A 15,226-nucleotide genomic window follows, 5' to 3' on the forward strand; every position below is an offset into this window, starting at 1 on the left:
ACCCACAAACAGGCTGGCAAAGGAGGATGGCATGTGCATGCCCATAGCTGTGCCGCAAGGACTTTTTTGAATACCTTTCTTTCAAAGGTGAAGTAGTAGTAAGTTGTGATAAAGTTATAACATTGTACGAGGAATGGAGTCTGAAAGACTTTGGGAAATGTAACAGCGTAATAGCACTAAGGCCATGGGGATGAGGTGTGTGTTGGTGTACAATAAGCAGGTCAACAGTAACGGGTAGGGATTCAGGACATAAGGGGCTGGGGACAGTGGAGACTCAGTGAAGTAAGTTGTTGATATCTTTGATATGGGAGGCTAGATTATGTCCAATTAATTGGAGGCATTGGTCAACGAGGGCCGAAATTCTTCCAGTGGGGCCACAATAAATAGCTACAATGGGTCATCGAGGATCATTGGGTTTGTGGATTTTTGGGGACCATGTAGAAGTTGGGTGTGCAGCGTTTCAGAGGTGAGGTGGAAAATGGATTCAGGGAAGAACCTAAGGCTTTAATTACAGAATTGGAGGCTATGTGGGACTTTTGGGATAGTACCACTATGGCAAATTTCATACGTGGAGGAGACACCTAATTGACAGAGCCTTTCTGCTAGGTATGCAAATCTTAACAACAGAGGTTAACTTTCATCTGCAGGTAGGATGATTAGATAAGGATTTGTTTTGAGGTTTTGTATAGCTGTCCTTTCTTCTGCTGAAAGGTTGGTACTCTGAGGAAGGGACCTGGAGAAGGATAGTGAGGCCAAATTGGAGGTATGGAATTCCTGGAAAGTGACACAGGATGGATGGGTGAGTCAGAGGGGGGGGGGGGTGATGATGTTTGGTTGGATGGCGATAGGAACTAGGAGGTGCATGGTTCAATGTTGGCATTATGTTTGCTTGGGTTGGAGGGAATTATGCCAAAGAAGCATTTCCACTGCAAAGATCAGGAGAAGGAGAATAGAACTTTGACAAGTGTAGTGCTAAAGATGAAGCCTTTGGATAGAACTAACATCTGTGGGGCTGATGATTTTAGTGGAAAGGTTAACAACAGCATTACAGGAATGTTTCAGCTTTATTTGGTGGAGTGTGGATAGGGAGTTTTGGGGGATGTGGCAAGTTTGAAAGGTCAGCTAGACAAGGTTTGGGTACTATTACGGGCTGATGAGGAGGAACACTATGGATAGGATAGAGGATGGATACTAGTGCCCTTAGGTGGATGTCAGCAGGCTAGGTAACTTATGAAGGTAGTGTCTGGAATGCTCCTCCTGCACCTGGAGAGTAATGAATTCAATTTCAAAGATATGATGTTTGAAGCAGGGATTGCATGGTAGCAGTATCTTGAGGAGGAAACAGAGGTGGCTTCTGGGATGCCTGCGCCATGGAGCTGTGTTTTTGCTGTACCAGGTTTGTGAGAGCCAGGCACTGGCAAAATCTGAAAAGGTGAAGGTCATTGTGAAAGGAGCGATCAGATCCAGAGAATGGAATTTTTATGATTCGGCTGATGGGGTGGGGGGTGGGGTGGGGGGGGGGGTGGTGGGTCCGTGGTTTAGGAAGCATTTACACCTACATGACAAGTCATGGGATACCTGCTAATATCATGTCAGGCCCCCTTTTGCCCGGCATAGTGCAGTAATTTGACATGGCATGGTTTCAACAAGTCATTGGAAGCCCTCTGCCCGAGACATGCTGCCTCTATAGCCGTTGATAATTGCGAAAGTGTTGCCGATACACTATGCTGTGCATGAACTGACCTCTTGATTGTGTCCCATAAATGTTTGATGAGAGTCACGTCAGATCATCTGGGAAGCCAAATCATTCACTCAAATTGTCCAGAATGTTGTTCAAATCAATCACAAACACAATTGTGGTACGGTGACAGGGTGCACTGTCATCCATAAAAATTCAGTTGTTTGGGAACATGAAGCCCATGAATGGCTGCAGCTGCAACTGGTCTCCAAGTAGCTGAACATAACCACTTCCAGTGAACGATTGGTTCAGTTGGACCACAGGACCACTACATTCCATGTGAACACAGCCCACACTATTATGGTGCCACCACTAGCTTGCATAGTGCCTTGTTGGCAACTTTGTGGGGTCTGCAGCACACTTGAACCCTACCATCAACTTTTACCAACAGGAAACAGAACTCATCTGGCCACGCCATGGTTTCCCAGTCAGCTAGGGTACAACTGATAAGATCACGAGCTCGGGAGTGGTGCTACAAATTTCATCATAAATTAACACCTGCTATTAATGACAAATACCATGAAAGAGTCACAGTGTTCAATGTAAGTGTAAGAATTCCTATGTTTCTGAAGGGGCTACTGCAAAATATTTGGTTATAAATTTCACACAATAATCTTTCTATCTACCTCAGTAGAATAAACACTTTGTTTCACCTTAGGTGCAGGAAAGCGTGCTAGAAATTCTTTCCAAAGGCCAACACAGTATGAGAGATTTCTACATGTAAAATGGCCAGAACTGAGCTTCCTGGTTGAGTCATCCACAGGCTGGTGTCCCCTACATTTATTGTATATTTGGAAGAACTTCACACTTCAAGCCTCATTCAGTGTATGCCCACTGGTCTCTATTTCTGGTACCTGTAAGTCATTCCGATAATACGAGTTTCTTTAATATGACTTTCTGTAAGAACAGAGTTAAGCTATTGTCCGTGAACCAATTGTAAGTCTGTTCCATTATTCTCCCAACTATGTCTGTTATGTATGTGTTTGGACCCTCTACCAATATAGTTACTTCATTAAGAAACATTACAGTTTTTTTAGAGTCCACCACACAGGTAAATGATGTATGTAGACCAAGAACAGAAGTTGGCAAAGCATCAAACTTTGTGGCTCACCACATTTAGTTTTCCCCCATCATGAATTTAATCTTATTGCTATTGCATCATTTGCTAATATGAGCCCATTCTATTGTTAAGGTATGACTATCCATGCAAGAAGAAGGCAATTAATGCCATATCATTTTTGTTTCCCTGGCAGAATATTGTGTTGTATACAGGGTGTTACAAAAAGGTACGGCCAAACTTTCAGGAAACATTCCTCAAACACAAAGAAAGAAAATATGTTATGTGGACATGTGTCCGGAAACACTTACTTTCCATGTTAGAGCTCATTTTATTACTTCTCTTCAAATCACATTAATCATGGAATGGAAACACACAGCAACAGAACTTACCAGCGTGTTACAGGAAATGTTCAAAATGTCCTCCATTAGCGAGGATACATGCATCCACCCTCCGTCGCATGGAATCCCTGATGGGCTGATGCAGCCCTGGAGAATGGCGAATTGTATCACAGCCGTACACAATACAAGCACGAAGAGTCTCTACATTTGGTACCGGGGTTGCGTAGACAAGAGCTTTCAAATGCCCCCATAAATGAAAGTCAAGAGGGTTGAAGTCAGGAGAGCGTGGAGGCCATGGAATTGGTCCGCCTCTACCAATCCATCGGTCCTGAATCAGTTGTTGAGAAGCGTACGAACACTTTGACTGAAATGTGAAGGAGCTCCATTGTGCATGAACCACATGTTGTGTCTTACTTGTAAATGCACATGTTCTAGCAGTTCAGGTAGAGTATCCCGTATGAAATCATGATAACGTGCTCCATTGAGCATAGGTGGAAGAACACGGGGCCCAATCAAGACATCACCAACAATGCCTGCCCAAACGTTCACAGAAAATCTGTGTTGATGATGTGATTGCACAATTGCATGCAGATTCTCGTCAGCCCACACATATTGATTGTGAAAATTTACAATTTGATCATGTTGGAATGAAGCCTCATCCGTAAAGAGAACATTTGCACTGAAATGAGGATTGACACATTGTTGGATGAACCATTCGCAGAAGTGTACCCGTGGAGGCCAATCAGCTGCTGATAGTGCCTGCACACGCTGTACATGGTACGGAAACAACTGGTTCTCCCGTAGCACTCTCCATACAGTGACGTGGTCAACGTTACCTTGTACAGCAGCAACTTCTCTGATGCTGACATTAGGGTTATTGTCAACTGCACGAAGAATTGCCTCGTCCATTGCAGGTGTCCTCGTCGTTCTAGGTCTTCCCCAGTCGCGAGTCATAGGCCGGAATGTTCCGTGCTCCCTAAGACGCCAATCAATTGCTTCGAACGTCTTCCTGTCGGGACACCTTCGTTCTGGAAATCTGTCTCGATACAAACGTACCGCGCCATGGTTATTGTCCCGTGCTAATCCATACATCAAATGGCCATCTGCCAACTCCGCATTTGTAAACATTGCACTGACTGCAAAACCACGTTCACGATGAACACTAACCTGTTAATGCTACGTACTGATGTGCTTGATGCTAGTACTGTGGAGCAATGAGTCACATGTCAACACAAGCACTGAAGTCAACATTACCTTCCATCAATTGGGCCAACTGGTGGTGAATCGAGGAAGTACAGTACATACTGACGAAACTAAAATGAGCTATAACATGGAAATTAAGCGTTTCTGGGCACATGTCCACATAACATATTTTCTTTATTTGTGTGTGAGGAATGTTTCCTGGAAGTTTGGCCTTACCTTCTTGTAACACCCTGTATAAACAAGGACCGTGGGAAGATCACATTTGAGTGTATGAAATCAAATATTGCCTTCACAGAGAAACATTTATGGAATCCAGGGACAGCAGGCATGAAAAGGTTAGCCCATGGCATGTTTTTGTGTGCAAGAATGCTACAGAATAACACATGTTCTGTTCAGTATTGTAGCTAAAAGATGAATTATAATTTTGGATAAATTTGCTAGTCAATTCTAATGCAGCATAAATAGGTTACCAATCTACTTTAACTTTGGAATTGTTACTTACCAGTGATGTTTATGAATGCTCACTCCAAATTTAATTCCACACTTCAAGCAAATGTCACCTTCTGTAAAATGTGGCTCCTGGGATAAATTATCCAGCAAACTGCAAAAATAATTCATTTTTGCAATCTTTTTTATACAAAATCAATGTTGTAATCTTTTTTAGATAAAATCATATTTGAACAAATTAATCAGAGAATAGGATGACACTTTGAGCAGTGTCACACTATTCATTGACATGGATTAATTAATGTGTGGCACAACTACAAGAGTGACGGCAGAAACCAATAATGTCAAATTACCTTCTTGTGATCTAATGAGAATAAGAATGTGTCGATCTTGAAGTCACAGTACTACTTCTAGAGAGATTGTGTCAATCATTATTGGAAACCTGTGTGTATCTGTAAATATTCATTCATCCAGTAATTATGTTTTGTGCATTCTATTAAGAACAACAACCTTCTGGGAAGTGGACCAAGTCAAGCTGTGCATTATCGAAAGACAATGAAACCACAGAAACTTAGTTTACTTGTAATGCCATGCACAGATTGCAACTTATATTGGTTAGTACTAGTTGTGCTTACTGTAAACTAATAAATTAAAAGGAAAGCCATTAGTCTGAAAAGCTGCTAGTTTACTAGTTTGTTAAACAGCATCTGTTTATGTTATATTGGTATCTCGATCTTTACTTGATTACACTAATATTTTCAAAGATAATGATTACTTTAAGAACAGAGGTTTGTTTACAATAACTCTGCTGTTTTCACGTATTTATATATATAATTAATACATTTCCTTGGCATGAAACTAAAAGAACAATGACACACACACACACACACACACACACACACACACACACACTCCATGAAAAGAATGAATACAAAAGAAAATTAAAGTTTTAATAAATATCTAGTCAACAATTTGTTAGATGAGATATGTTACTCAATCTGAATAAAACAGGGAAAAGAATCTAGTACAGCCTTATACTGGCTGTCTTGGGTGTTTCAAAGGAATGTACAATGTAGTATGTAGTTTATTTGTCTCATAACGTACAGTTACAAACGTACAGTTGTACTGAAGACCCGTCAAATTACTTTAAGAATATAAGGTTGTAATAATTAACATATTTAAGCAGGCATTTCTGAATACAATTTATACAATATATTAACAATTTATTATGCAATACGCAATCTTTATTGTTTCTTTTCATTTCAAATTGCCTAACTGTCCTGAATGAATTCTTCAATTGTATAATAACATTTTTCCACTAGTGTATTAAATAACAATATTTTTAATGGGTCAAATTCCATATTTAGCAGATTTGTGATATTTATTTTATTCTAAATTTTTAATCCCTTATACAATGGTGTTTGGGCATAAAGTTTTAAATTGTTAGAGATAAGTTTGAAACTGTGACTGTGACGAGTAATGTAATTGTGGTTGAAATGAATATTGTCAATCGAGTTTTAATTTTTATACATGAAAATAAAAGTTTCTTAGATGTACAGAGAAGGATTAGATAGTATTTTTAAATTAGATAGCATTTTTAATTTTTTAAATAATGGATGACATGATGTTCCTTTTTTGGACTAAACACATTTCTTATGATTCTCATTAGAAGTGCAAATAATCTTGGACTGTTTGTAGAATTTCCCCAGAAAATTATTCCATATCGAATTATAGTTTCAAAGTGGCTGTGGTAGACTATCTTCCTGGTGTCCATAAGGGTGGAACCAGATAAAACATTCATCCCATAAGCTAGGCTGTTGAGTTTGTTTGCTAAGAAGTCTAGATGTGCCTTCCAATTTAAATTTTTGTCAAGATTTAGACCGAGAAATTTTACATAACTTGCTTCAGTCATTTCCTGATCGCTGTGCACGACTTTTGTGGGAGATGCTGATGATGTTTTAGCACTGAACTGCACTAATTGTGTTTTTGTGACATTGAGTCTGGGGGGGAAAAAAGGTAAGTCTTTCCGCTCCCGGGATTGGAATGACTCCTTACCCTCTCCCTTAAAACCCTCATTCTTTCGTCTTTCCCTCTCCTTCCCTCTTTCCTGATGAAGCAACCGTTGGTTGCAAAAGCTTGTATTTTGTGTTTGTTTGTGTGTCTATCAACATGCCAACGCTTTCGTTTGGTAAGTTACATCATCTTTGTTATCAGCACCATAACAAACACAAGACCAACGATGAACAAATGAGCAACGACAACAACATAACACCTCTCACTGAGTGTGTTGCCAGAAGTTTCTGCTCAGATCACATGTTGCCACATTTTGTCTAAGTGCATGTGAGGTGAAGTAGTGAGCGGAAATTTGTGAAAAACTGAGTGAAAACAATGCACTAAATAATAGTTGATTCAGACACCAACCAGGGACAAATGTAAGTACAGAAATGTACATAAACTCTACCCTCAAAACAGCTCTCCACAAATACACAATAATTTTCTTCATGGCTAGTTTGCAGATGACATGCTGGAAAAAAAAAAGAAAGAAAAAAAAGCACTAAAGCTGACATATAATAATACAGTTCAGTTGGTAAAGTAATTTTAAGGTGAGTGTCTAAACCAAATGAAGCAAATTGTAAATATTGTATTTCTTAGGCCTACGACAGTCAAATTATTACAAATGTGATATTGTACTTTACAGAAATAAAAATTTTACCCACAGAAGATGACACATTGGTGTCGAAACAAGTCTTGGCAAATATAAAAATAAACTAATTGTGTTTGCATAAGGCTGATTCCCAAAACAACCCAATTCTGTAACTTATTAATCACATTTAATACTATAGCAATATATGAGCTACATGATTAATAATGGAGCTTCTGTTACCAACAATATTATGAAAAGGATAGACTTCTAATCACTGTAAAGATGAACATTGAGTAGCAGACAGGTACAAAAACATAACTATTACAGATTGAGATTTCAGCCAAAGCCCTCTACACAAAGTAAAACAGACACACACACACACACACACACACACACACACACACACACACACACAAAAGCAGTCATGGCTCACACACACATGACAGCTATCTTTGGCTGCTACAGCCCAACCACAATTGGAGAGTGTATGTGTGTGTGTGTGTGTGTGTGTGTGTGTGTGTGTGTGTGTGTGGATGTTTTCCTTTCTGAAGAATTCTTTGGCTGAATGGTCAATGTATAAGTCTTTTCATTGTGCCTGTCTGAAACTCAACATGTCATCTTTTACAATGAGAAGCAATCTATCCTCCTTATAACCCTGTTGATATTCTAACCTGGAGGTTAATTTACAATATCTGAGGTTATCAAGAATCTTCACTGACACTAGCTCAGCAGGCACAAAGCACAATGCCGATGTGCTGCATTGTGCAGTACACAGATATTAAAGCTTTCTTCCACGTGTGCTTGAAACCAAAGCAAAAAATGCTTTGTTTCAGAAATAAATTGAACATTTGCATTTAAAAGGTTTCCAATGGATGTAATGGACCCAACTTTTATGCTTCACAAAAAGCTACAGAACATGCATTTGTACTGTATGTATTATTGTAAGATCCTTACCAATTACTTGTTTGCTTGACAAACCAATAAGCAACATTTCAGTAAAGATCCAAACAGTAATGCAACAGTCATCAGTTAATTATAAGCTTCATGCGTTCTCACAATCTTGCAGTAGCAAGCTAATCAACATACCAATTAACCCAATTTTTTTTCCTTACTTCATCATTAAAAAATTACGGGTTTATCTTACATTCACAGATTAAACTGTTGCTGTGGAGATTATCATTTTTATGTTGTGTAATACATTAATATAAGTGTTGTCTTACATTTACAGGTGCAGCTTTGGCAACTGAGGTCACATCCAGTTCAATTTGAAGCAGTACGTAGGATGAATATCAGGAGATGGGGAGGGGGGTTTGAACAGCCAATTTCTTTGGTCTGCCAACTGTGGGAATGAATATGCACATCTTGACTCTTTATGAACCTCTATCACATTGGAAGTACAGTTTGCCTGAATCCATTTGTAGACAGAAATGAAATCAAACAATTAGTATACATGCCTAAAGAAGACAAATTAATGCTATCAAAAATATGCTCACTTAAATTGGCACAACAAATGAAACACGAGCTTCAGTGACAGCACTAAAGCTGGTGCTGCTCTACAGTACCGTTGATTTTCAAGGTTGATATGAGTTGTGGCAATTTAGCATTAGGGAGCCAAGAGGATAATGTATTATTGTCATTAGTTTGTTTGTATTGCTGGCACTGGGAGAACTATAAATTGTAGCAAGTGATAATAAATGGATATTCAGCCAAGGGTTTTGAGAAATACCGCATGTAGAGACTGGATTGAAAAAAGTCAAATTTTCAGGAGACCAAGGCAGAGTAGTTTTCATGATACACAGCAGCAATTTGTTCAGAACATGCAAGAGAAATGCACTGAAGACTTCCCAATTACTCAAGAAATTAATCCAAACGAATGTGAAGGAGATAAATAAGAATTTTTCATTTGCGTGCGTCATGGAATTCAAAGCAAGTGCTGACTGATGCATGATGAAGAAGAAGAAGAAGAAGACAGTGGGAACACATCAGTGTAAGGTACATGGGTTTATGAATGGCAGTCTAAAATACTCATGTTAGATTTTTTTCCTGTACTGTAAGTTTGTAGCTGATTAACTCATTCTACAGATTTTATTATTATTTTTTTTATTATGGGCCAGAAAGAAACTTGTTAAATGTGTTCCTAAAAATATCATTTGTTTTAAATTGATTTATTTCATTCTAAATGTACTTTGTTTAGTATTGTTAGTCTTTTATAATGATTTGTAATTTGTCTCTGATCCAGAATTTTCTCTTATTGTAAGTTGATTACAATATTTATACAAATGTAATTGAGAGTTGTGTTGTGGGTGAACTTAGGATATTGTTTTATAGCAAGGACACAAAACCTTTAGCAATAGTGATCTTCTTCCTTTAATATCTAAAAGATTACTCATAGCAACAACAAAAACTTCATAGAGTAAAAGCATGGAGAATAAAAGAAACTCTTAGGAGCAAAGAAATTCACAATACAGAACCAAGCACCACCATAGGAGAGGAGAGGAAAAACAGTTCTGATTTTTTTACTTTAACAAGTTTTCCCATATCGCTGTATAACAAAACACAACAAAATTTTTGGGATCAATAAAAATCATATCAAAATACCTTAAAAATGTTGCTATAAACAGGGCTAGTAATGAAAAAGCCAGAACAACATAAGCATTGGATACATACACAATTTGTCACAAGATAACAATACCTAAAGAAAAACTGTCTGCAGGACTTACTGAGAAGCCAAGAAGAGGGATGGATGACAAATGAACTGATGCTAAATTGGATGAAGACTGTTTGGAAAATAATACCACATTCCTTGCTTAAAAGAAGAAAATATTGATGTTGGATTTCAGGAGAGACATACCCAGAAAGCAAAGAACAACAAGGACTTGTTAATAATTCTTGCTCCTTGATCTCTCAACTTCAAGTAACGGATATTGTTGTATACAGACCTTTTAAGGTTCATCTGTGACAGCTTTACAGTAAGTGGGCTTTCTCAAGGAGACCAATCTCTTACTTTTGGGAGGTGGGGGTTAAAGAAATCACCAACATCTATACTGGGCCAGTGGATCTTTCCTGCGTGGTGCAGAACCTCAAGTAAATCAAATATGAAACACTGCAAAAAATGGTGTGTTTCCAGTGCAATGGATGTCTCAGAGGATGGCATACTATGGGAATTGTGTCAGGAAGAATGAAATTGCAGTTGACTTACAAGTAAAAATGGAAGTGAAGATAAATATTAATGTAAACCATTTACTTTTGTTTGTTTCATTTCACCCTGTATAATCAGATTGTTGACAATCAATAAATTGTGTAAATTTAGAATAGGTACAGCACTGACTTTTTTAGGAAGATACTTTATATTAATAATGCACTTTATGATTTTCATTACTCAGAATATATTAAAAATAAAAATTCCTCAAGTAACCTCATAAAAAGAAGTGGGGGTGGGGAGGGAGTCATCTTATATTCTGAGTAGTCTTATACTAGGGTAATTACTATGTTCAGCAGCCTACACAAAACACTGCTCACATAAAAAAATCTCAAGCACTCTGCAAATAATAGCTTTATTTAATTTTGGAGGGTTAAAACCTATTTTACTACATCATTATAATGTACATTCAAATCTAACACACTTTTAGACTTAATCAATTTATTGTTCTGAAGAATCACCCCTGCAGCAACACATTATCCTTCACTAAATTTACTTCCTACTTGCTAAAATTCAATAAAAATAACAATTTACAAGTGTTTGTTTTGCCAAAGGATTCATTATACAATTTGTGCAATGGCTGCATTACAATCATAACCAAAAACAGTTTTAATTTATAGCATTCAGTTATTTTGCTGCTCTGATGTAACTGAACATAAAATTTGAGAAATATCTTTTGGACTGAGATAATTAAGAGCAGCAACTCACTTAATGAGCTATCTAAGACTGATGCCGTCATAATCATGGGTGGAAGTAATGATGTATACAGAAATGAGAGTAAACATGCGACCCAGTGTTTAAAAACTACATTACTTGATCTGAAAGTTCCGAACATCATAGTTACTAGTTTGCCTCACAGATACGACCTGCAAGACAATTCCATCGTAAATCTGGAGCTTGCAAAAGTAAACAGACAATTCTACAAAATATGCAAGTCCCAACAAAATGTAACATTTCTTGATCTTCCAGATGCAAGAGATTTGTTTACGAAACATGGACTACATTATAATAACGCTGGCAAGTCATACGTTGGCAAAATGCTAGCAAAATTAATACAAAAAGACGACGACGTTGCAAGAAAACCAATTGCTGTGCAACCAGTTTCGACCAAGGCAAAATCGCAGCCACAGCGCCAGCTCAAACAGGAACATCACGTCCAGAAGATGAGAAGGTGCCAGAACCAGCCTCAGAACATACAGCAAAGACTGAAATTATCGTCAAGAAAACTGTACCTACTCATCATCCAGATGCTCACACACAGGGAAACTGATGAAGGGGGCCAGTTCTATCCGAATTTGGCCCAATACAATGAATCCAGAACAAGTAGTCAACACTCAGGTGGACGTTCCGTTACTTTATAGTCAAATTAGTTTTAAAGACCCTCTACCTAATAATATATGCAGTAGTAATTTCGTTATGCACTTGAACATAAGAGGTCTGTCTGAAGGAATGATCAGGAAGCTTTATGATATAGAAATTTTGCTAGAAAGTGTGAAACAATCTGTGAAAGTAATATGCCTTAATGAACATTGGCTAAAATCTGAAAATATCAGTCTCCTAAATAAACTTACAGGTTATAAACTGGCTACCAGCTTTTGTAGGACCAATGGGTATGGAGGCTCTTGCATATTAGTTCATTCCACGGTAGACTATGATATCAGACAGAATTTTAGCCATCTGAATGAAGAAGGCACATTTGAAAGTTGTTGTATAGAACTTAAAGAGTATAACACACTAATTATCAGCATATATTGCACCCCTGGGTACCATATAAGCTCTGTATTCTTAGATAAGTTTGATACATTGCTACATAAATTAAAATGTGAGAAACTGTACAAGAAAGTGGTTATATGTGCTGACTTCAACATAGATGTAAGGACTGATGACAAATTTTCTTCACACTTAAAGAACCTGGTAGCCACAAATGGGCTAAATCTCAATTTCGATCAGTATACAAGAATTACAGCAAGCTCTGCAACATGTATTGACAATATTGTAAGTAGTTATAATTATTATGTAAAAGAAAAATTTCTTCTAGATTTAGGAGTATCAGACCATAAAGCACTATTTGTATCACTACCGAAGCAAAATTCAGTCTGCACAACAAAAAGATGTAGGAATTTCAGTCAAGAAAATGTGGAAGTATTTTGCAAAAAACTAAGCCAAACCAAGTGGACAGTCAGCAAACACACTTCCACAAGTGACAATTACAATAACTTTTTAACTGAATTCTTGGGTGTATTCAATGAATGCATCCCTTTTGTAACAGTGAGGACCAGGTCCCAAAAAAGTAGATCCTGGGTAACAAAAGGAATTAGAGTGTCTAGTGCTACTAAGAGGAAACTGCATATGGAGGCAAAAGTAAATCGAAGCCCTCAATTTCTTAAGTATGTAAGCACATACAAAAAAACATTTGACAAAATAGTTAAACTAACAAAACGTACTGCAAATAACGACTTCATTACAAATGCAAAAAACAAATCAAAAGCTGTTTGGTCTGTTATAAGAAGTGAAGTTGGCAGTGAGGCAGAGAGAAAATGCCCTTCTAAAATAGTGATTAATGGTAGAGCTGTTACAGAACCCAGTGCCATTTGTGAATCATTCAATGACTTTTTCATAAATTGTAACAAATTTGGTGACTGTTCACCACCAAATACAAAGCCCAATATGACAGATAGCAATTGCACATGTTTTAAGTTTTCTCATGTTTCCATCTCAGATGTCATCAAAATCATAATGTCCCTAAAAAATTCAAAATCTGCGGGGTGGGATGAGGTCCCCACTGAAATAATAAAAATAGTCCGTCACAGTATTGCATATCCACTCTCTTTCATAATCAACCAATCATTTGATGAGGGATGTTTCCCAGATCGATTAAAATATGCAGAAGTTCGGCCCATACACAAAAAAGGCAAACAAGATGAATTGGGCAACTATAGGCCAATCTCACTGTTACCAATTTTCTCAAAAATATTTGAAAGAGCTGCATGTGATCAGATTGAAAATCACAATTCATCTAACAGCATTATCTTAGGCAATCAATATGGTTTCAGAAAAGGCCGCAGCACAATCCATGCAATAAATGAATTAGTCACAAAAGTCAGCAGATGTCTTGATGATAGAATGTGTGTGTCAGGCATCTTTTGTGACCTGTCCAAAGCCTTCGACACAGTAAATCATGACCTGCTTCTCCAAAAATTGGCACGCTATGGTTTTCAAGGCAAATCTCTTAGCTGGATGTCATCATACTTGGCAAACAGAAAACAAAGAGTACTTATTAACATCAACGGCAAGAAATTTCTCTCTGGCTGGAAAAACACTCAATTAGGTGTTCCACAAGGCTCAATATTAGGGCCACTGCTTTTTCTATATTATATTAATGATATGCCATGTCAGGTCCAGTCTGATACTATCCTCTATGCAGATGACTCAACAGCTGTAGTCTGTTGTAAAAATGAGGTAGACCTAATTCGTCATATTGAACGAACACTTGGGGAAGTGGAGGCATGGGTCAAAAACAATAACTTGACATTAAATTTTACGAAAACAGAAATTGTTCATTTTACCACAAAACAATCTGCACAGTCTATAAGTGAAATAAGGTATATGGACAAAAAATTAGAGACTGCAGACTGTGTCAAATTCCTTGGCGTGTTAGTCAATAAAAACCTGTTATGGAGTCGCCATGTGGATAACATACTGGGTCGACTGAATAGCCTTGTATATATTATGAATATCTTGTATAGTATTACTGATTTAGCTGTAAGAAAAACTGTATATAATGCATATTTTGCTTCAGTCATTAGGTATAGTATAATTTTCTGGGGGTCTGAAAAAACAAATTTACTTAGAGCTTTTAGACTACAAAAAAGAATCATCCGAGCAATGGTGGGAGCAAAACCAAAGCAACACTGCAAACCTTTATTTGTAAAACTGGATCTAATGAGCATTCCAAGCATATACATCTATGAAACTCTCACTTTCACGAAAAGAAACCCACAACTTTTTGAGGGCAACTTCTTCTTGCATCAATATGATACAAGACATAAAACGAGCTACATGTTACCTACCCACCGTTTAAAATCATATGAAAAAACCCCATACTATATGGGCATGAAATTTGTAAATAAAATATGGAAAGATATGGATGACCCAAATATAAAAGGCACCAAAAGAGACCTGGAAAAATATCTGAAAGATAAATGTTACTATAGTGTAGAAGATTTCATGAATGGTAACAATGCATTATAATTGTAATTAAAATACCTCTTTGAAGATGTTACACCATGTATATTATTAGTTTATTGTCTATTTTTAGTATTGTTATATATAGTGTAAAAACTGACAAGTCACCTATGTCACAATCTTTGAGTGTATAAGGCATGTTATGTGATAATAAAAATTGAATTGAATTGAATTGAATTGAACACGACTGGAAAAAGGGAAGAACCCGGATGGGGAAGAGATTACTGAGTGTTCATCACATTCATCTACTTTATTATATAAAATATGGTGGTATCCACAACAATACACAATTATGACAATACAAGACAGCACAAAAGCAGTGCATAAACCAAACAGCCTAAATGAAGAAATC

General features: G+C 37.3%; 1 protein-coding gene across 1 annotated transcript in view; it reads right to left on the minus strand.

The window, feature by feature from the left end:
- Positions 1-15,226, minus strand: part of LOC124545233 (rabankyrin-5-like) — a 71,046-nt gene that overhangs the window by 15,333 nt on the left and 40,487 nt on the right. The window contains exon 5 of the mRNA XM_047124104.1: positions 4,842-4,940. Within this exon, the coding sequence (XP_046980060.1) occupies positions 4,842-4,940 (99 nt within the window). The remainder of the gene's footprint in view (positions 1-4,841; positions 4,941-15,226) is intronic.

Source organism: Schistocerca americana, chromosome 8 (assembly GCF_021461395.2).
Source record: "Schistocerca americana isolate TAMUIC-IGC-003095 chromosome 8, iqSchAmer2.1, whole genome shotgun sequence".
In the NCBI taxonomy this organism is placed as follows: Eukaryota; Metazoa; Arthropoda; class Insecta; order Orthoptera; family Acrididae; genus Schistocerca; species Schistocerca americana.